Here is a 23,412-nt window from a genome sequence, read left to right on the forward strand (position 1 = left end):
ACTTCCTGAAACAACACAATATACACGTTGCTATCATACAAGAAACAAAAACCCGACAAAAAGCACCCTCATTTCATAATTCTACCTCCATCAGACAAGACTGGACCGACGGCAGCGGTGGTGGACTCGTCACCTTGATCCACCAATCCACCTGTTTTGTGGACACAAGTGGCAACACCAAATCCCTCCTCCCTCCCACAGACAACACCACCGAAATCCAATCAATCCAAATTCGAAAAGGTAACAAACCCACAATCACAATAATTATCGTGTACACCAGCCACCCCATCACCCCCACAGTTCCCAACAACTTCAGGCCTAACCTCAACCAACTTACACCATCCCCAACGTTATCTTAGGTGGCGACTTCTATTCCAAGTCATCGACTTAGTATGTTAACAACCCCCGAAACGGATAGAGGGTTTGATTTACAGACACAACTTGACTTACTAACCATCATGAACAATACCCATAATCACACCAGATAAACCCCACACAGAACACTTCTTATAACTCTAGACACCCCCCGACATTTTCTCACAAACAAAATATACAACACAGACATGTACAATAATACCAAAAGATTGCTAGCCAATTACGTCGCAGGTGAAAATGCCTGTGTCATATAATGGCCAATTACTGCACACTTTAGGAATGGAGTACCTTAGGGCTCCGTCCTATCCCCCACACTCTTTAATCTCTACATGCACGATATTTCCACACCCCACACCCCAGAAACACAAATTTCTTTTTCCGTGGACGACATAACAATTACATGCACACATAGAAATACTACAGCCATACGCCGACACAGTCAATATCTGGTTCACTACAAACAGACTCAAAATAGCCCAAACCAAATCCACAGCCACATTTCTCACCTATTGGACAACAGACCACAAATACATACCACACCTGTTTATCAACAACGATCTCATACCACACAAACACTTACCAAAGATTCTTGGTGTAACATATGATAGATCCATGTCATTCAAACAACACATCATAAACATAAATATAAGATTCACACCTAGACTTAACGCGCTTAAATCGCTTGTAGGTACAGCATTCGGGCACAATGAAGAAACTACCACTATAGTATACAAACAATATATACGATCAGTGATTAATTATTTGAGCCCCGCATGGGCCTCTAAACTTAATAAGATACATCATAACACCCTACAGACTATACAGAACAAAGCTTTAAAGATAATTACAGGCTGCACAATTACAACACCTACAGAACATCTACACCATGAAACAAAAGTCCTCATAGTCAAGGATCACCCTGACATGAGAGACACACAAACACCACAGTCTCCACGAACGCATCTTACTCACTACACCGCATGGCAGAACACCCACACACGCCAGGAAACATCAAACCAACACCCAAACACCTATATCACACACAAATACTCTCTTCTCTTCCTCCACAACCACCAGGCACCAACCTCCAGAAACATATTCATAATCGTATCGCTCACTGCTCCCTCAACAGACTAAAAAGCAACATATTGATGCATGCCAGGCCCCCTGATATCCATCCCCCTGAATCCTCTCTCTCCCGAGATAACAGAGTCCAATTGGCCAGAATGCGGTGCATCAATCATCCAGTCATTAGGAGGCTAGATGACCACATCACAGATGACTGTCCAGGATGTAACACATCACCCCATACTATAAAACACATTATGGAAGACTGCTTTGTACACAAGTACGCACACCAACAACACAGCATACACTCTATTTGAGATTTGTAAGAAAACCCCGCTCCAACCATGGCGTTCCTCATGAAGAAGGAGACTGCTCAGCCATACAGTCTAGGGAACCCCAACCACTATCCCCCGGCTCGTTGTGGAAGACCCAGCGCCCCTTTCTACAGCCTCCCTCTCCCACCATCTCCCCCTCTCTCATCCTTGCCCTCCCGACCTTCTCTGGGTCAGCCTTTCCCCGAAACGTCCTCGCAGGTCCTGACCCTTCCCTCTCGTTTTCCTCCCTTCGCAGATGTCGCCGAAATCGTGGTGTTCCTCCTCTCCGACAAGAGCGGTTACGTCACTGGCGCCGAGTACAAGATCGACGGAGGCTACCAGCTCTAGATCTCCGGGCCCGGACCCTCTCCCCGTCCCCCCGATCCCGGTTCCGGGGAGGGAACCCCACCTCCTTCCTAGCACTACCTAGCACATGTACTTCTCCTCGGACGATTCACCAAGACATCCGACCATGGGGGAAGGACAACATCCCACAGAAGAGGAGGGCCGTGGAACGGAGGGGTGGAAAGTGTCCACCATTTCTCTTCTGGGTGAAAGGGAGTAGATGACACCCACAGGGATGTCACACAAGTCCCCTGTGGTGTGGACTGCATACAATATCACACACCCAAGCAATACCCGCATATGGGTTGTACACTTGTGAAACGAAGTAATAAAGCATACCAAAACAGAGTCCTTGACTTATCCTAATCTAACTTAACTTAACCTTCTTTGACAAAGTGTCTAAAAGCATCATGGCACGTAGAATGTATCATGGACAACAACAACAATAACAATAACAACAACAATAACAACAACAATATGACGTCGCACGAAGTGCAGGAGGAGGAGGAAGAATAAGAAGAGGAGGAGGACGAGGAAGAGGAGGAGGACGAGGAGGAGGAGGAGGAGGTGGAGGAAAATTATCCAAAGGCTTTGCAGGGAAGGGAAAGGAAGGCAAGGAAAGGGAAGGGAAGAAAAGGGAAAGGAAAGGGAAGAGAAAGCAAGGGAAGGAAAGGGAAGGGAAGAAAAGGGATGGGAAAGGAAGGAAAGGGGAAGGGAAGAAAAGGGAAGAGAAAGGAAAGAAAGGGAAGGAAAGGGAAGGGAAGGGAAGGAAAGGGAAGAGAAGGAAAGGGAAGGGAAGGGAAGGGAAGGGATGGACTTGTGTACCATCTACACCCGCCGTGTACAGATATGTACTGTATCATTTTCTTATACAATATACCTGAGATATCGTATTTTCATTTTTTTTTTTTTTTTTTTTTTTTTTTCATCCTTAAGGCCAGGAGTTCTCAAGCTTTCTTTCTGGGCTGAGCAACAAAGAAATTCTGAACATCACTATAACACATTTCACTGTCTCCTTGTATCTGTTTGCCTATGTATGTGTGTATGTATGTATGTATGTATGTATGTATGTATGTATGTATGTATGTATGTATGTATGTATGTATGTATGTATGTATGTATGTATGTATGTATGTATGTGTATGTATGTATGTATGTATGTATGTATGTATGTATGTATGTATGTATGTATGTATGTATGTATGTATGTATGTATGTATGTATGTATGCATGTATGTATGTATGTACTGTATGTATGTATGTATGTATGTATGTATGTATGTATGTATGTATGTATGTATGTATGTATGTATGTATGTATGTATGTATGTATGTATGTACGTATGTATGTATGTGTACCGCTGACAAGTATTAGATGCGTTAGGATGGGTGGCGGAAAGAAGAGGGGGTGAAAGAGGAAGAAGGAGGAGAAAGAGGAGGAAGAGGAGGAGAAGGAGGATGAAGGAGGAGTGGTTTTGCAGGATTTCGCGATCCCTCTTGAGGTGGCGACCCCCACTTTGAGAATCTCTGTTTAAGGCTGTTGTGTTGCTGCAAGGAATTTGTTCTAGATAACACCAGATAGAATTGTTTAATTGAACAGGAACCTCACTGTAGCCGTCTGTACTAGAATGTATTTTTTTCATTCGTTTGTTCATCTGTTTATTTATTACTGTTATTTATTTATGGATTTATTCATTTATTTTATTTTTATTTTTATTTATTTATTTATGTATTTTGTTTTATTTATCTTATTTATTTATTTATTTACTTATTTATTTAATTTTATTTATTTTCTTATTTATTCATCTATCTATTTTATTTATTTGTTTATTTAATCTATTTACTTATTTGTTTATTTTTTTAGAGGTAATCTACCTTGTTTGACCGTTAACACAAGTCAGCCACTTCCTACAACACTCATTGACCCTTCCTGACAGCAGCAGCAACATCTCTTCCGGGTCCTTCTTTTTATGCTTGTGTACATAATGTCATGAAGCACTATTGATCTTCACCACGTGCGCCAAAGCCTGACTGACCACCTTTTTTTTTTTTTTTTTCTTTTTTTTTTTTAGTTTCAGTTTGTTCGGTAGGCCACCAGGAAGACTGTTTTAACCAACAAGAAAATTTGCAAAAACAAACAAGCTTACTCACTCCTCTTTCCCTCCTCCCTCTCTCCTCCTCCTCCCTCTCTCCTCCTCCTCCCTCTCTCCTCCTCCTCCCTCTCTCCTCCTCCTCCCTCTCTCCTCCTCCTCCCTCTCTCCTCCTCCCTTCTCCCAACTTCCATCTCCTCTTACCTCACTCCTCCTCTCTCCCTCCTTTTTTTCCTCAGTCCTACCTATTCTCTCTCCCTCCTCCCTCCTTCCACCTCCTCCCACTCTTCCTCCCTTTTCTCTACCTCCCTTCTCCCTTCCTCTTCCCTCCTTCCTCCTGATCCACTTCTTCGACCTCCCTTCCTCCTTCCCCCCCTTCCCTCCCTCCTCCTCCTCCCTCCCTCCTTTCATCTTTCCTCCTACTTTCTTCTTCCCTCCCTCCCTACTCCCTCTCTCCTCCCTCATTCCACCTCCTACCTCCTTCCTTCTTAGACCTCCCTCCTCCCTTCCTCTTCCCTCCTCCCACATCCTCCCTCCCCCCTCCTCCTTCCCCATTCCTCGTTCCTCCTCCTCCATCCTCCCTCCCCCTCCCACATGCCCCGTCATTGAAGAATCTTATCGCCAGATTTTCCTTGCAGGATGTAAACAATGACGCAATCGTTGTGACGTCTCATATATGACGTCACAGTTATGACGTCACTGATTCGTATTGAATCTTCCCTTTATTATAATAAAATCACCTGGCGCCAGTCTAAACGAAGATAAAAGACTACGTCTCTCTTAAACAGGCTAACAGACACTTTATATTTTCTTATTAATTTCTCTATTCTAATGTTATCGTATTTTATTGTTTTTTTATTTAATTTGATGTTGTTTTATCTTATCTTATTCTATTTTGTTTTATTTCATTTCATTTCCTTTTATTGTTTAATTCTCATATTGTTCTATCTTATCTAACTTTATTCTATTTTGTTTTATTCTATTCCGTTTTTATTATTTCATTTTACTCTACTTTACTTGAAAAAATATCACGAAATATAACACAATAAGCCAGACCGACTCAATGGTGCAGTAGTACCGGTAATTCAGCGATCCGAGTTCGAGTCCCGCAAGGGCAGAAAACACAGTATCGTGTGTGTGTGTGTTTGCGTAGTATGGAAATCCACGTTGTCACCTTTGCCCTAGGTGCTTTGGGGGATTGTTGGGGAGTAGGAAACAGTAACTGCAACTAGCAATCGGAGAGGAGTGCGGGACTCGAACCCGGGACAAAGGGAATGCTAGACCAACACGCTTCCGGTGACGCTACGGGATTAGGGTTCATCAAACGAGATCTCGGAACTCGGGATCTCGTCGTTCCCATAGACATACATTCCCGGGAAAGGTACTTGATATTCCCGGTACATTCCCGGCCCACAGGAAGTGAAGCACATGTAACATGTCTCGGGATTTTCCCGGGATTTTCCCGGGATTCTAAACTCTTCCATGAGGACAACAATTTAGTGAGACCCCATGATCTTTCCGGGACACTGGAATCATGTCTCTCGCTGGAAACTCTTGCGTTTTGTTTATAATAGTTAGTAATTAGTAGTTATTAGTAATTAGAAATTATTCGTAATCAGTATTTATTATTAGTAATGAAGTGTCGACAGTTTCTGGTTTACTTCTCCCACCTCATTTACTGACGTTACCGATTTATTTCCTGGACATTTCGCATTCATTTTTCGTCATCAGGCGTAAAATCCTAATAAGCAATAGAGAGCAAAAAGAGGGAGGGGGTGGTAGGGAGGGGGAGGGGGTAGCCGACGTCCTGACATGTTGCCATTTAACCATTTGTAAATAAAACTGGTATTTTCTTTATATACTTACGTTCCCTTATGTGTTATCCACAAAATGTGCTAGTATATATACTGTATATATTTGTTATGTATTAAATATTCATATTAAGTATAAGGTTAACATAAGCAACATGTCATGTGTTAAAAATGTTGTAATTCATACCTTCCCAATGTATTGACAGGAAACTGGGACAAAACATGATTTCCTTGTATTCATCGAGACATGTGAGAATCCTGAGAAATTCACGAGATCTCCAGCTTATGGATGACCCAAATAGCTTATGCTGGGAAAATCCCGGGAGTAATACTATATAGCTCGGGAAAATTACGAGACCCCGGGATACCGGGAATCGGAGAGGAGTGCAGGACTCGAACCCGGGACTAAGCGAATGCTAGACCAGAACGCTACCCATGACAAAGGGAAGGATCAATATTATTGTACAATATTATTGACAGTGTAGGGATGGTATTGAAGAACGACACAATATACTGAAGCTATCCAAAAGAGTTTGACATTTTATTGCACAATATAGTGAACAGTGTAAGGGTAATATTGCGCAATATCCTATCAGTGTGCAACTTGCCCTCATACAGTCGACATGTCTGGCAAGAACATTAACGTCCATCATAATTTTTTTCCGAAATCCTTCGTTCGACTGACGATATTGTGCAATAATATTTAGCCATACATGGGGACACAAATATTGCACAATATTTGATGTCAATGATACCTATCGTGCAGGGCTGGCTCCAGGGGCGAGGTGACAGAAGATGGAGAGGAACGTGGTTACGACGAACCGGATCAGGTAATCGTTAACTGTGTGACAATTTGAAATGGTTTGTTTTTGGGATATACATGAGAACATTAGAATGGAGGAGACTTCAAGAGACCATAAGGCCTACACTAGGCAGTTCTATGTCCATTAACACCTGTCATCCTTATCCAGTTATAAAAACATAAGAATGGAGGAGACTTCAAGAGACCATAAGGCCTACACTAGGCAGTTCCATGTCCATTAATACCTGTCATCCCTATCCAGACAGTTATAAGAACATAAGAATGGAGGGGACTGCAAGAGACCATAAGGCCTACACTAGGCAGTTCCATGTCCAATAACAACTATCATACCTATCCAGATAGTTATAAGAACATAAGAATGGAGGAGACTGCAAAAGACCATAAGGCCTACACTAGGCAGTTCCATTTCCCTTACCAGCTGTCATCCCTCTCCAGAACGTTATAAGAAGACAAGAATGGAGAAGACTGCAAGAGACCATAAGGCCTACACTAGGCAGTTACATGTTCTTTACCACCTGTCATTCCTATCCAGATTTATAAGAACGAAAAAATGGAAGAGATAAAATAAATAGATGGGTAGATAGGTAGATACATGATTAAATAGATAGGCAAATAGATATACAGATAGATAGGTAGATAGATAGACAGATAGGTAGATAGAAAAATAGATAAATGAATAGACATAAATACATGGATAGATGGATTAATAGGCAGACAGATAGATAGATATAGGTTTATTCCTGAAATTCTTCGTTTTATTTTATTCTTGATTTTTTTTTTTACTTTTTTTATTTTATTCCTGAAGTTATTTTTATTCTTCTTTTTGTTTTATTCCTCTTTTTAATGAAATTATTTGATTATTTGAAGGAAGAGTTTAATGTAAATAATCTAGAGTTCCAAATAGTTGGTTATCCTCTCTGGTTTGAAGATGAATGAATAAATTATTATATAAAAGTAAATAAGTAAATAAATACATAAGACTGGATACTACTGCCTACCTTGTCTACGTTCTGGTCTTTTCTTGCTCCTTCCCTCCTCCTTTCCACCTCCTTCCTCCCTCATACCTCCTCCCTCCTTCCACATCCTCCCTCCTCCTCCATCTCCTCCTTTCGGCTATGGTTGCCGACAAATGATCCTAATCATGAAAGACAAAAACGCAGCTGGCGTCACTTTCGCCAAGGAAATTATCCCCCCCCCCTCACTTCCATAATGCCAGGCTTCGTCGCCGGCGCCAACTGGATCTTCAAGACGACGATCCGTCTCCGGCGCCAGCGTGCTCTTGGCGACGACGACCTCAATTAGCCTTCCGGTCGACGAGACGTTCTCGAGGGTCTCGACGCAGTCGTCGAGTCATGACGTCGTAGTCTCTTGTGACGCCATACACTTGGGACATCATAGACTCCTGTGACGTTACATAATAATGTGACGTCATAATTTTGTGACGTCGTAGACCTTTGTGACGTCACTTATTTGTGACGTTATTCTGTTGTGACGTCATAGCCTCTTGCAACGTCACATATTTATATGACGTATAAGATTTTATGCTGTCACATAATATCATGACGTCACATGCCCTTGTGACGTCATTTAAAATTGTGACGTTAGGGACCCGTGTGACGTCACACGATATTGTGGTGTCGCATGATGTGACGTCATAGAATCTTGTGACGTCACAGACTCTCGAATTCAGTTCGTGAAAATGAGACCTCGAGGAAGCGCGAAAGGAACCAATTGCGGTTGTGTCATCTTCCCTAAGGGTCCCAGTCAGCGTTTGCGCTATTCATTCCACTGATTTGGCACCTTTCTAAATCATTCATTCATCTGTCGTCTGAGACACTAACTAGTCATTATCTAGAGAAACTAACTAATTAGTCATCATCTAGTCATCAAGGAAGAATCTACAAAGACATACTAGAATAGGGACAAGATCCGTGTTTTCTTATAGTTAACGGTTATCTTAACTTGTATTAAAGAATTCTTTAGATTTACGATTAGGAAGCACTGCAAACGAGTACTAGAATTGAGCTAGAGTGTGTATTCTTCCTCTAGATAAAGATTATCTTGTGTAAAATATCTAGTGAGCTTACGAATAGGAAACATGACATTAACATAATCATGTAGTGAGAGCTGAAACTATTGGTTGTTTTAAGAGAAAATGAACTTTATGAATGGGGAGGAGAGGTGGTAAGGGACATGGAACTGTCTAGTGTAGACTTTAGGGTCTCTTACAGTCTCCTTCATTCTTATCTTCTTATAACCATCTACGTGTCGATGTGTATTATAAGCACGTCTCCAGCATCAATGCCCAGAGAAGAATTCACAAAGAAGAAAAATATCATATTCTATTTTACAAAGGATTGCAAAAGAAGAACATACACATAGGGGACCTTTTGGTCTATAAATAGGTCGGATACTAAGTATAGGTAGTCAAAGTATGTAATGAATAAACAAGCTAATCAAATTATTGGCAGGCATAACAGGATATTGCTTAGGTGTTTCTCTAAATGAATCTTAAAACTTCAAACTGTATTACATTACACTGCCTCTGTAGAAAGTTTATTCCATTTATTGACAACCTATTGTTTTTTTTTTTTTTTTTTTTTTTTTTTTTCCTCTTATCTTCTCCCTTGGTCATCATCTCGCAGTTTCTCTTCGTTTTTACTTATCACTGCTCCCTATTTCTCTCACCCCCTCACTCTCTCTCTCTCTCTCTCTCTCTCTCTCTCTCTCTCTCTCTCTCTCTCTCTCTCTCTCTCTCTCTCTCTCTCTCTCTCTCTCTCTCTCTCTCTCTCTCTCTCTCTCTCTCTCTCTCTCTCTCTCTCTCTCTCTACCAGCCCCACTCTCTCTCTCTTTGTTTCATGTTTGCTTGTAGTGAGATGTTTATGCCAGGGTGCTCATTATATAAATAAATATGTTTCTTGTTTGTGTCCTACTCGTATATCGGGGTCCTGTTTGTGTGTGTTCGTATGTCGGGGTAGACCTTTTGTATCTCCGAATCAAAGGTGTGTTTTTCCTAGCTCGGAAGTAGATGTATGTTCGTATATAGGTATTATGAATGCATATATGTATGTATATATGTGTGTATGTATGTATGTATGTATGTATGTATGTATGTATGTATGTATGTATGTATGTATGTATGTATGTATGTATGTATGTATGTATGTATGTATGTATGTATGTATGTATGTATGTTTGTATGCATGTATGTATGAATGTATGTATATAGTATATATGTATGTACTGTATGTACGTTTGTATGTATGTATGTACGTTTGTATGCATGTGTGTTTGTATGCATGTATGCATGTATGTATGTATGTATATATGTATGTATGTATGTATGTATGTATGTATGTATGTATGTATGTATGTATGTATGTATGTGTATATGTATGTATATGTATGTATGTATGCATGTATGCATGTATATATGTATGCATGCATGTTTATATGTATGCATGCATGTATATATGTATGCATGCATATACTGTATGTATGCATGTATATACTGTATGTATGCATGTATACTGTATATGTATGCATGTATATACTGTATGTATGCATGTATGTATGTATCCATGTATGTATGTATGTATGTATGTATGTATGTATGTATGTATGTATGTATGTATGCATGTATGTATGTATGTATGTATGCATGTATGTATGTATGTATGTATGTATGTATGTATGTATGTATGTATGTATGTATGTATGTATGTATGTATGTATGTATGTATGTATGTATGTATGTATGTATGTATGTATGTGTGTATCTACCTATCTATTTTGCACTGTTAAAACACCTGTTCCTTTTTACCCACGCATTGCTGCAGTCAGGAACCATTGGGTTGGGTCGTAACCAACCCAACTATGGAAGCGGCGAGGTCGTACCCGCTACCCCAAGGCCGCCCTCTTCCCCTCCGCCCCGTTAAGGGGTTATCACACTGGGCATTTTTTCCACCAACCTCCGATTCGTCGGCGGTACCGCCCACCTCCAACACTTTTTCCGCCGTCAAATCACTCTGGAGGAAAATTATTTTCCTCCAGCATATAATAATTCTCTCCCCCCGAAAGCCGCGGGCTGCAGATCTGCTCTAGAATTCGAAGGAAAAATAGTCCAGTGTAGTCTTTGGTTAGGTTAGGCTGGGTTAGGTTGGGGTGGGTTAGGTTAGGATAGGTTAGGTTAGGATAGGTTAGGTTAGGCTAGGTTAGATTAACTTTGCTAAGCTTAGGTCGGGCTGGGTTGGGTTCGTTGGGTTGGGTGAAATTGGTTTGGGTTGGGTTGGGTTGGGTTGGGTTGGGTTGGGTTGGGTTGGGTTGGGTTGGGTTGGGTTGGGTTGGGTTGGGTTGGGTTGGGTTGGGTTGGGTTGGGTTGGGTTGGGTTGGGTTAAAAGTAGGGTAGAGTAAGGTGGGTTGGGTTAAAGTATGGTAGGGTAGGATAGGGTAGGATATTTAGGGTTGTGTTGGGTTAGGATTAGCTGGTTTGGGTTAATTTAGGACAGGAATTTGCAGAGCCCCACATACCGTTAGGACAGATTTTTTACGGCGAAATCACCGTCCTAATTTATCGCCCGACGCATGAGCGTTTTAATATCGCCCGCTGATATGGGGGGCGGGAGGAAGGGGAGGAGGGGAAGAAGGAACAGAGAGACGGGGACTTCGGTGATGTTGGATGGAAAGTTGGCTGCAGCCAAGCCGAAGCCAAAAAAGCCGCCAGAGGGAATTACTGTCATTATTATACAATCATGTAAATCAGCGAAGCGCTCTTTTTTTTTTTTTTTTTTTTTTTGTGAGAATTGTGTGAAGGTGATTTTTTACTTCCCATACTCTCAGGGTTACTACACGGTCTGTGTGTATATATATATATATATATATATATATATATATATATATATATATATATATATATATACACCTGTACATATATATATATATATATATATATATATATATATATATATATATATAAATATATATACATATGTATATATATATATGTATATATATACATATATGCAGAGTCCACTAGGAAAAGGAAAAACACACGTAGTCCGAGCGCTTTTGTGATATATATTCACATTATCAAGGAGTCCTTGATAATGTGAATATATCACGAAAGCGCTCGGACTCCGTGTGTTTTTCCTTTTCCTCGTGGACTCTGCATATTTGTGATTCGCGTGTGACTTGTGAAATTTGTGCATATATATACATATATATATATATATATATATATATATATATATATATATATATAAAAGTAGAGTTAAATGTGATTGCTAGTTCTGCTTTTTGTGTACTCAACACAGCTAGTCCAGCCCTTAAACACCATCCATCTGACATTTTCAGTTCAGTAGCAACTCTAACATAGAGACAGCCACTATACTAAGCCTCTGAAGAAGAGTCAGGAGACTCGAACTCACGACCTGGCAGCACAGATAACCTCCTACGGAGAAATCATCTCAGATCTCAACAGAGAAAATAAGACCACCTTAAGACACTAAGAGAAAGTCTTAAGGAAAATACAAAAAAGCAGAACTAGCAATCACATTTAACTCTACTTGTTTAAGAATCTCCTGCCCATTCATACATACATATATATATATATATATATATATATATATATATATATATATATATATATATATATATATATATATATATATATATATATATATAAAGTGTAATAAGAAATAGACATTTGGGAATGGATGCTAAGAGGAGATTGTATGAAGGAGTGATTGTGCCGACAGCACTGTATGGGACAGAAACATGGAACATAAGAGAGGAAGAGAGGAAGAGTTTAAATGTGTTTGAGATGAAATGCCTGAGAAATATGGTAGGGGTCACTAGGCTGGATAAAGGGAGGAACGAGGATATGAGGAGGAAAACGGGGGTTGGAAAGAGGATTGGGAGATAGGGTTGATGAAAGAGTATTGGGATGGTTTGGACACATGGAAAGAATGAGTGAAGAAAAATTAGTAAAAGAGGTGTGGAATGCAGAGGTGGAGGGAGTGAACATGAGGGGGCGACCAAGGATGAGATGGATGGATGAGGTAAAAGGGGTATTGGGAAAGAGGGAATGTCTGTTGAGGAAGGAAGGGAGAAGACGGATCATGGGGGTGAATGGAGAAAGGTTGTGTATGGATGATGCTGTGATGCATGGAAGGGAGTGGGTGGGGGATGGGGGGGGGTGAGGGAATATGTGTAAATTATATTTTGACGCTACCCGAAGGGATTTCTCCCCGTCTTCTCTTTTTCTGCATGACGGGATGAAGAGGGGGGTGATCGCCGATTGAATGAAGCAGCCTTGCTGTGGATGTGCTGTGTCTTGCTACATTGCCTCTGCCCCAGAGCAGTGGGCGAGATGCAGGGATGATCCGTCATCCAGGAGGACCCAAGATAAGAGGTAGGGAGGGGGTAAATGGGAGTGGAGTATGTGGGGATGAAATGGGAAGGAGTGGATTTTATGCATGTGTTTCTTGGCTACCTCCCTTATGTGTGTGGTGTGTGTATATATATATATATACATATATATATATATATATATATATATATATATGTATATATATATTATCTCTTGTAGTCATGACGTCATCGAGAAATGAGAGTGATGATCCCATTCTCCGTTTTCTTTCGCCGTGGAAGATTAGAATCACGACGACAGGAAAGAGAAACGTGAGGGCATCCGACTCGTGGCTCGACAAGATGGCGGAAAACAAAATGGCCGCCAATGATGATGTCCCGGGCGTGTGCCTGGTATTCGTTCATTTTTTATTTTTTATTTTGTGATTTGTGGAGAGAGAGGGAGAGATGGGGGGAGGGAGAGAGAGAGAGAAAGGGAGAGAGAGGGAGAGAGAGAGAGAGAGAGAGAGAGAGAGAGAGAGAGAGACAGAGAGAGAGAGGGAGGGAGAGAGAGACAGACAGATAGAGAGAGAGAGAGAGAGAGGGAGGGAGAGAGAGACAGACAGACAGAGAGAGAGAGAGAGAGATCATATGAGGATGCGCGTCAAAGGAACCTGTTCTATGGTGGTGGAAGTGGCAGTGGTGGTGGTGGTGGTGGTGGTGGTGGTGGTGGTGGTGGTGGTGGTGGTGGTGGTGGTGGTGGTGGTGGTGGTGGTGGTGGTGGTGGTGGTGGTGGTGGTGGTGGTGGTGGTGGTGGTGGTGGTGGTGGTGGTGGTGGTGGTGGTGGTGGTGGTGGTGGTGGTGGTGGTGGTGGTGGTGGAAGGGCAGAAGAGGGAAGAAGGACGCGTAGAGTGATGGAGGGGGGGAGGACTGGACAGGTGTGAGTGGGGAGTTATGTGAATTGTTGCTGTTAGGTTTTGTACTTTCCCAGCGCTTCTATCCTGATGGAGGGAAGAGGTGGAGGGAGGGGGTGGAGGAAGAAGGGTGTGGAGTTCGGGAGTGGGAGTGGGAGGGGAAGGTGGAGGGAGTTGGGAAGGGGGAGGCGGTGGATCTAGGGGGAGGGGGAGGGAGAGATGGAAGGGAGAGGGAGGCGGGGGAGGGGGAGATGAAGACGGGGAAGTGGGTGAGGGGGATCTAGCGAGAGAGGGAGGGGGGAAGGCATGGGAGAGGAAAGGTGGGAGGAATTGGGGGAGAGGAGAGGTGAGGGGGAGAGAGGGGGAAGGCGGGGGAGAGGGAAGATAGAGGGAATTGGGGGGACGGGAGGGGTGGGGGAGATAGGGGGAGATGGGGGAGTGGGAGGTCTTCTTGCGTGGGTGACTGCACATGCGTTGTTGTACATTCTTGCAAGATTCCTCGTGGAAGTTTTTCTTTTCTTATTAATCAATGTTCGTGTCAGATTGTCATTCTTTCCGCTTCCACCTCAAATTTCGTGTCACAAGTCATCGTGTCGTACTTCTTTCTCTCTTTCTTGTGTCACAAAATACGTAGAAATCGACTCCGACAACTCTTTAGAGAGAAAAAGAGAAATAATTTAGGACCTAATGACGGCAACTACCGGCCCATTTCGTAGATTTAGACATACGTGCTCACCAGGTTCCAGATTGATGACGTCATTTGACCGTTATCTTTCCGTTTTCTGTTTCACAAAAGGACCGTTAGTTTGAAGCACAGAGGATTTTTTTTTTCTCGCTTAAATGTGGAGGAAATTGTGGACGCCATCTTGGTTTTTTGAAAGACATTCAATTCCTTTATAAGGAATCTAAATCTCCTTTTGTTTTCTTGAAACGATTCCAACATCTTTCGTGAAAAAACATCGCATCTTAATTACAGAATCCTGTGTATATGTACAGTATATGTCAGTGAGAAAGCACACATACACAAACACACACACACATACACACACATACACACATACACATACACAGACACACACACATACACATGCATGTAAATATACTGTGCATGTAAGTATACATAAATAAACAAATACAAACATGCACGAATATATACATGTGCGCGCACACACACACACACACACACTCACACACGACTCGGTGGCGCGGTTGGTAGAGTCCCCGACTGTCACTACGGTGGTCCAGGTTCAAATCCTGCCCAGGGCTGAAATAATTTCAGTATCGCTGCGCTTCGAGTCGTTACTCCAACTCTCGTGGGCAGGGAGTTGGGGGTGTGTGCGCGTGTAAGGTCACAGCATTACCCATAGATCGGTCATACGAGCTCTGAGCTCTCTTCCAGGAGGGAAATAGCTGTCGATCATGAGTCCAGCACGTGATCCAAGACCATGGTGAATCACACAAACACACATACACACGCGCACACAGACACACGCACACATGCACACATTTGCGCGCGCGCACACACACACACACACACACACACACAAACGTAATAATGGAGATGCTCGGACTGCGTACGTGCATACGTGCGTACGTACGTGCGTGCGCGCGTACTCTGAAACGGTCGCACGGACGGACTAGGTCGTGGTCGTGAAAGCGCGCAGAGTCAGTCGGTCGTTTAGTCGGTCACTTAGTAAGGTCAGGCGCATCAGGTCGGAAGCAGCATGTATGTATGTATGTATGTATTTATGTATGTATGTATGTATGTATGTATGTATGTATGTATGTATGTATGTATGTATGTATGTATGTATGTATATATGCATGTATTTATGTATGTATGTATTTATGTATGTATGTATGTGTGTATATATGTATGTGTGTATGTATGTATGTATGTATGTATGTATGTATGTATGTATGTATGTATGTATGTATGTATGTATGTATGTATGTATGTATGTATGTATGTGTGTATATATATATATATATATATATATATGTATTGGTAAAGAAAAATCGCAAGAGAGTGAGAAAGGAATCGTGCTATGAATAACAACAAAGTTAAAAGAAAAAACATAAAAAATAAAAACAAAACAGAACTGGATTAAGATGATTGCTGTGGTCTATGGTCTGGGGTCTGTGGTCTTGGGGTCTGGGGGTCTGTCGCCTGGTCTACATCAGCCCAGGTAACGCTTTTGACCCTCACGTCGTTAGACCGAGACTAAGCGAACGTGGGAGGGAGGGAGGAGAGGGAGGAGAGGGAGGATGAGAAGGTTGGAATAGTGGATGGGATGTGGAAGGAAGGGAGGGAGGGAAGGAAGGAGTACGAGAAGTTGGGAGATTGTGTGGGAGATGTGGGTGGAAGAGGTGGATGAGGTCTTGGAGGGAAAGAGGAAGAGGGGGAGGAGGTGAGGGATGGAGGGAGGGAGGGGAGGATGACCGTGTGATTAGGAGGAAGGAGGGGAGGAAGGAGGGGAGGGAGGAGGGGGAGTGTGAGAATGCGGAAGAAGGAGTGGGAGTGAGGGAAGGGTGAGGAAGGAAGTGAGGGAGGGGAGAACAGGGGGGGAGGGGAGGTGGAGGAAGGAAGAGAGGGAGGGAGGAAGGGAGGAAGAAAGGAAAGAAAGGAAAGAAGGAAGGAGATTTGGTGTGTGGGAGAGTAAGAAGGTAATTGTTTCTGGAGTGGTCAAAAGAACTGACCCAGTGACCTACAATACACTAGAACTATGTAAACACACACACACACACACACATACATACAAATATATACATATATGTATATATATATATATATATATATACATATATATATATATATGTTATGTATATATATATATATATATATATACTCATATATGTATATATATATGTATATATATGTATGTATATATATATATATTATATACTACATATATATATATAAATATATATATCAATATATATATATAAATATATATATATGTATATATATATAATGTCTATGAGGGCGACTGATCGACTGATGACGTCATATGGAGGAGAATCGAATCCGAGATCTTAATTAAACAAAAATGGGTCAATAACCTACAAAATTAATTAAGATTTTCCTTGTAGAATATAAATATATACATATTTTCTAAAGACTAGGATGGTCTTTTCTTCTACACCCCTCTACCCCTCTTCCCCATTTTTCCTCTCTCCCCAATCTCCCTCTCCCCTCTCCTTCCTTCCTCCCCTCCCCTCTAGTCCTCTCCCCAATTATTTTCTAAAAATTCTTGGATGACTTTTCTCCCTCTTCCCCTCCCCCTCACCCTTCTCCCTCCTCCCCCTCTCCCCCTCCCTCCTCCCTCTCCCCAAATATCATCTAAATGGTCTTCGATATATAACGTTTTCTTCCCGTCTGCACCACCCCATACCCCTTTCCCTCCTTTCCTCTCTCCCCCTCACTCACTCCCCCTCTCCCCCTTGCATTCCCTCCCCCTGCCCCTATCCCCTTTTTCCTCTCCCTCCATCCCTCCCTCCCCCTAACCCATCTCCCCTCCCCTAACCCCTTTCCCCTCTCCATACCCATCTTCCACTCTCCCTCTCTCCCTCCCACTCCTCCCCTTCCCCTCTCCCTCTCCTCCCCACCTCCTACCTCTACCCCTCTCCCCCTCTCCCTCTCTCCTTCCCACTCTTCTCTCTCCCCCTCCCCCTATCCCTCTCGTCCCCACCTCCCACCTCTTCCCTTACCCCCTCACTCTCTCCCCCTCTCCTTCTCCCCCTCTTCCTCTCCTCCCCCTCTCTCTCCCTCCTCCCTTCTCTCCCTCTCCCCTTTTCAACATATATTTTCTAAAGCTTCTTAAATGATGTTTTCTTCCCCCTCCCCCTCCTCTCCCTCCCCCTCTCCCCTCTCCCACTCTCCCCCGGGCCCTCCCACCTCCCGCTCTCCCGCCTCCCCCCTCCCACCTCCTCTCCCTCCCCCTCCCCCATTCCGTTTTCTCTTGGCCTATTGGTTGCTTGTTTGTCTGTCTCGAGTCACGTATTCCAACAGATTGTTGTTGTTTTTCCCAACTGTCAGCTGTTCTTCGTCTTATTCTTCTTGCAAATCCTTTCTCAACAGACAGCTAACCTCCCTCCCCCAAAAAAAAAATATCTGTTCATCTATTAATTTACATATTCATTTATCTATTTGTTTGTTTGTTTATTTACAAATTTACTTGTCATCAGCTCACATTTTATTTGAGTAGTTATCTATCAATGTACATATTATTTTTCATATATCTCTCTATTTTTATATATAATTTTTTTTTTTTTTTTTTTTTTAAATTTTTATATATCATATATACAAAATCACTCACCAATGGGAGGAGCTTAGGGTGGGACGGATATAACTGAACGAACAACTCAGTGCGGTTCTGCCACATCTACTGTTCATTCCTGAGAAGCTGGCAACATCGATTCCATCTACCCTCTGTCACTGTCTCCATAGAGGATATGTCTAGTTGGGGATCCTAAGGCCTCCTATTTCTTCTTCTTCTTCTTCTTCTTATTCTTATTCTGTTTCCTCTTCATCTTTTTCCTTTTCTTCTTCTTCTTCATCCTCTTCTTCTTCTTCCTCTTCTTCTTCTTCTTCTTCCTTTTCTTCTTCTTCTTCTTCCTATTCTTCTTCTTCTTCCTCTTCTTCTTCTTCTTCTTTTTCCTCTTCTTCATCTTCTTCTTCCTATTCTTCTTCTTCTTCTTCTTCTTTTTCTTCTTCCTCTTCTTCTTCTTCTTCTTCCTTTTCTTCTTCTTCTTCTTCTTCTTTTTCTTCTTCTTTTTCTTCTTCTTCTTCTTCTCCTACTTATTCCTCTTCTTCTTCTTCTTCTTCCTCTTTTTCTTCTTCTTCTCCTTCTTCTTCTTCTTCTTCTTCTTCTTCTTCTTCTTCTTCTTCTTCTTCTTCTTCTTCTTCTTCTTCTTCTTCTTCTTCTTCTTCTTCATCTTCTTTTATTATTATTGGAAGCGTGCTGCTCTCGCATTCGGCTAGTCCTAAGTTCAAATCCCGCACTCCCCTCCGGTCCCTCACCCAGGGAGTAGCAACGCCTGTCCTCCTTTCCCTTGACCTCCTCCTCCTCCTCCTCCTCCTCCTCCCCTTCCTCTTCCTACTCCTACTCCTTCTCTTCCTCCTCCTTCTCTTCCTCCTCCGACTCCTCCTAATCCTATTCCTTCAGTTCTCCATTCTTTTCCTCCTGTTCCTGTTCTTCCTCTTTTCCGTTGGCCTCCTCCTCCTCCTCCTCTTCTTCTTCTTTATTCATTCTCTTCTTTCTCCTCTTTCTCCTCCTCCTCCTTCTCTTCCTTCTCTTCCTCCTACTCCTCTCCCTTTTCTTCCTATTCCTCCTACTTCTCTTCCTAGTGCTCTTCCTCCTCTTCCCCTTCTCTTCTTCCTCCTCCTACTCCCTTTTCTATTTCCAACCCTCCTCTTTTTCTTCACATCCATTTCCATTTCTCTTCCTCTTCCTTTTCCTTACCTCCTCCTCCTCCTCCTCCTCCTCCTCTGCCTCCTCCTCCTCTCACCCTCTCCTCTCCTCCCCTACGGCGCGACCTCCTTCCCCACCCGGTCCTCCTCCTCGTCTTCCTCCTCGCTTTCGTAATTCTCCGACCTTGTCTCCTTCCTCCTCCTCCTCCTCTTCCTCCTCCTCCTACCCTCCCACTCCTCGTGGTCTCCATTTTCTTCTTCTTGTTCCTCCTCTTCCTCCCTCTTCCTCCTCCTCCTCCTCCTCCTCCTCCTTTTCCTCGTCTTTTCTCTCTTCTCTTTTACTCTCCTCATTATTTTCCACACACCCCTTCCTGCTCTCTTCCCCTATCCTCTTCTATTTTCCTCCCCCTCCTCCTCTTCCTCCTCCTCCCTCTCCTCTACTTTATTCACCTCATTCTCTTCATCCCTTCTCCTCCTCCTCCTCCACTTCCTCTTCCTCCTCCCTCTACTCTCCTTTATTCACCTCATTCTCTTCATCCCTCCTACTCCTCTTCCTCCTCCTCCTCCTCCTCCTCCCTCTCCTCTCCTTTATTCACCTCATTCTCTTCCCGCCCTCCTCCTCGCTCTCTTCTCCGCACCTCCCTCTGGTTCCCCCTCCCTCATTTCCCTTCATCCCTGACTCAAAAGAGCGACCTTCTTCCTCCTCCTCCTCCTCCTCCTCCTCCTCCTCCTCCTCCTCCTCCTTCTCCTCTTCCCCACAACGCTTCTGCTTTTCTCCTCCATCCCTCCCTCCCTCCCTCCCTACCTCCCTGACTTAAGAAAACGACCTTCCTCCTCCTCCTCCTCCTCTGTTCTCTTTCTACTCCCTCCTCAACCCCTCCTCCTTTTCTCCTTCCTCCCTCCCTCCACACTTCCGTGACTCAAAAGAACACCTCCTCTTCTCCATCTTCCTCCTCTTCCTCCTCCTCCTCTTCCTCCTCCTCTTCTGTTCTCTCTGTGACTAACGGTCAGAGAGGGCAACGGATGAAAAACTGAAAGAAAAATAAATTGGCTTGCGATCCCCACTCATCCCCCCACCCACACTCACCAACGCAAGAATAACCTGTGGCCAGCTGTGGCCATCTGTGGTCATCTGAGGACCCTAAGCACCAGCTGCGGGTTGTCCACACCGCTGTGGAGCCATAACTTCAACTCCTTCTGTTCTACATGTTGCCGCAAAAATTGCCAACAGTGGTCAACCACAGTGGTGTCACTCCTGCAGGGCTGCCAACTGCCAATGCAGGTACAGTTTCTAATTGTACAGTTCAGTTGCACAACTAGAAAAAAAAATCAGATATCTTGATTTCAAAACAATCCGCGCGTCCTAGTTGCCATGACGACGGCTGGGACGGCGGGGGAAAGTGGAGTCAATGGATGAAAGTATTATACTATAACCCAAAGGAACACTCCTTGCAGCAACACGTATTGGTTGCTATGACGACGGCTGGGACGGCGGGGGAAATGAAATCAGAGGACGAAAGGCTTATGCAATGACCCAAAGGGACACTCCCCGCAGCATCGCGTCCTGGTTACCATGACGACAGTTAAGACGGTGGGGGAAGCAGAATCAGAGAGGAGGGAATATCTAGATGGCCCGAAGGCAGAAACTAGAGATGGAGAGTCACCCACTCTAGCGCCGTGGTTCTTTTCTAGTTGGCTAATCTAGGCCAAGGATGTTCGGTGTACACATATATACATACACACACGGGCACACTTACGTACACACATACGCACACAATACTCTAGCCAATTATGCGTTAAGCGAAATGCACAGTCTACAGCGTATCATGGATGCAATAGGACACCTGTGTGTGTGTGTGTGTGTGTGTGTGTGTGTGTGTGTGTGTGTGTGTGTGTGTGTGTGTGTGTGTGTGTGTGTGTGTGTGTGTGTGTGTGTGTGTGTGTGTGTGTGTGTGTGTGTGTGTGTGTGTGTGTGTGTGTGTGTGTGTGTGTGTGTGTGTGTGTGTGTGTGTGTGTGTGTGTGTGTGTGTGTGTGTGTGTGTGTGTGTGTGTGTGTGTGTGTGTGTGTGTGTGTGTGTGTGTGTGTGTGTGTGTGCTTACACTCTCGGGTACATGTGGACCTCCATCCCAAGTCTGGCGTAAGTCCCGTTGGGCGAAGCTGACTCCGCAACAGACAAACAAGCAAACAAACAAAGTTTCGTGTTCAGCGTCGTGGCCACGGCCCAGTAGCTTCCTATAACTGGAAGACTCAGACGGATTTTCCTCGAATTTAATTATTCTGTTCTGTTGTTGTTGTTATTATTATTATTATTATTATTATTATTATTATTATTATTATTATTATTATTATCATCATCATCATCATCATCATCATCATCATCATCATCATCATCATCATCATCACATCATCATCATCATCATCATCATCATCATCATCATCATCATCATCATCATCATCATCATCATCATCATCATCATCATCATCATCATCATCATCATCATCATCATCATCATCATCATCATCATCATCATCATCATCATCATCATCATCATCATCATCATCATCATTATTATTATTATTATTATTATTATTATTATTATTATTATTATTATTATTATTATTATTATTATTATTATTATTATTATTATTATTATTATTATTATTATTTCTAATGTTATTGTTGTTATTATTATTGTTGTTGTTGTTGTTGTTGTAGTTCTTCTTCCTCTCCTTCTTCTTCTTCTTCTATTTCTTATTCTTATTCTTATGGAGACCCGTGGAAACTTGTCTTTCTCTTCCTAATAATCTTAATCTTCCTCACTCTCTTCCTCTTCTTCTTCTTCTTTCTCTTCCTCTTCTTCTTCCACTTCCTCTTCCTCTTCCTCTTCCTCTTACTCTTACTTTTACTCTTACTCTTCCTCCTCCTGCCGTCGCTCAGACTCCCCGGTAAAGAAAACGGTCACCCAACAGATTCTGGCAGACTCCAACGGACTCCAAGGGACTCCAACGGAACTCGACAGAAAGAAGAAAAGGAAAAAGGAAGAGAAAGGGGGAAAAGAATTTGAAAAGAAAAGAAAAAAGATAAAGAAGAGGATAAAAAAAAATAGAGAGAAACTGCGAAGAAAAGAAAATGGGATGAAGAAGAGAGAGGAGAGGAGACGAAAAGAGAAGAAAAAGTGGGAAATAAAAGAAGAGGAAGGTGAAAGAAGAGAAAGTAGAAGAAGAAGAAGAATGGGAGGAGGGGAGTAGGGGGAATCACGATAGGGGGAATGGGGGATTAGGGGGGAATGGAAGTAGGAATATAAGATGTAGGACTGCAGTAGCAGTATGTGTCTCTCTCTCTCTCTCTCTCTCTCTCTCTCTCTCTCTCTCTCTCTCTCTCTCTCTCTCTCTCTCTCTCTCTCTCTCTCTCTCTCTCTCTCTCTCTCTCTCTCTCTCTCTCTCTCTCTCTCTCTCTCTCTCTCTCTCTCTCTCTCTCTCTCTCTCTCTCTCTCTCTCTCTCTCTCTCTCTCTCTCTCTCTCTCTCTCTCTCTCTCTCTCTCTCTCTCTCTCTCTCTCTCATTTTCTGTTTCTCGGGATTTATTGTGTGATTCTTCTGCTTCTACTTCTTAGTCGTTTTCCTTATTTCTTTTCTTCTTGCTCGTAAATAATACTCCATAACCGTAGTCCCCCTCTCTCTCTCTCTCTCTCTCTCTATCTATCTATCTATCTATTTATCTATCCATCTATCTATCTATCACCTTCTTTCCTTCCATCTAACTGTGTGTGCGATTCACCATGGTCTTGGATCACGTGTTGGATTCGTGATCGATAGCTATCACCCTCCTGGATGAGAGCTCAGAGCTCATATATGCATTAAAGACAGATGAGGATATGGGAAAAGAAGATGAAGATGAGTCGGACCTCTTTA

At 42.9% G+C, this 23,412-nt stretch overlaps 2 protein-coding genes across 2 annotated transcripts in view; one reads left to right on the forward strand and one right to left on the reverse strand.

The window, feature by feature from the left end:
• LOC143040941 ((3R)-3-hydroxyacyl-CoA dehydrogenase-like) overlaps window positions 1-2,105 on the forward strand; it is a 7,590-nt gene extending 5,485 nt beyond the window's left edge. The window contains exon 6 of the mRNA XM_076212377.1: window positions 2,014-2,105. Coding sequence (XP_076068492.1) covers window positions 2,014-2,105 — 92 coding nt within the window. The remainder of the gene's footprint in view (window positions 1-2,013) is intronic.
• Window positions 1-23,412, reverse strand: part of LOC143041097 (uncharacterized) — a 72,116-nt gene that overhangs the window by 15,602 nt on the left and 33,102 nt on the right. The gene's annotated exons all lie outside the window — the stretch shown is intronic.

This window comes from Oratosquilla oratoria, chromosome 30 (genome assembly GCF_046742065.1).
Source record: "Oratosquilla oratoria isolate Oo_2021 chromosome 30, ASM4674206v1, whole genome shotgun sequence".
Lineage (NCBI taxonomy): Eukaryota > Metazoa > Arthropoda > Malacostraca > Stomatopoda > Squillidae > Oratosquilla > Oratosquilla oratoria.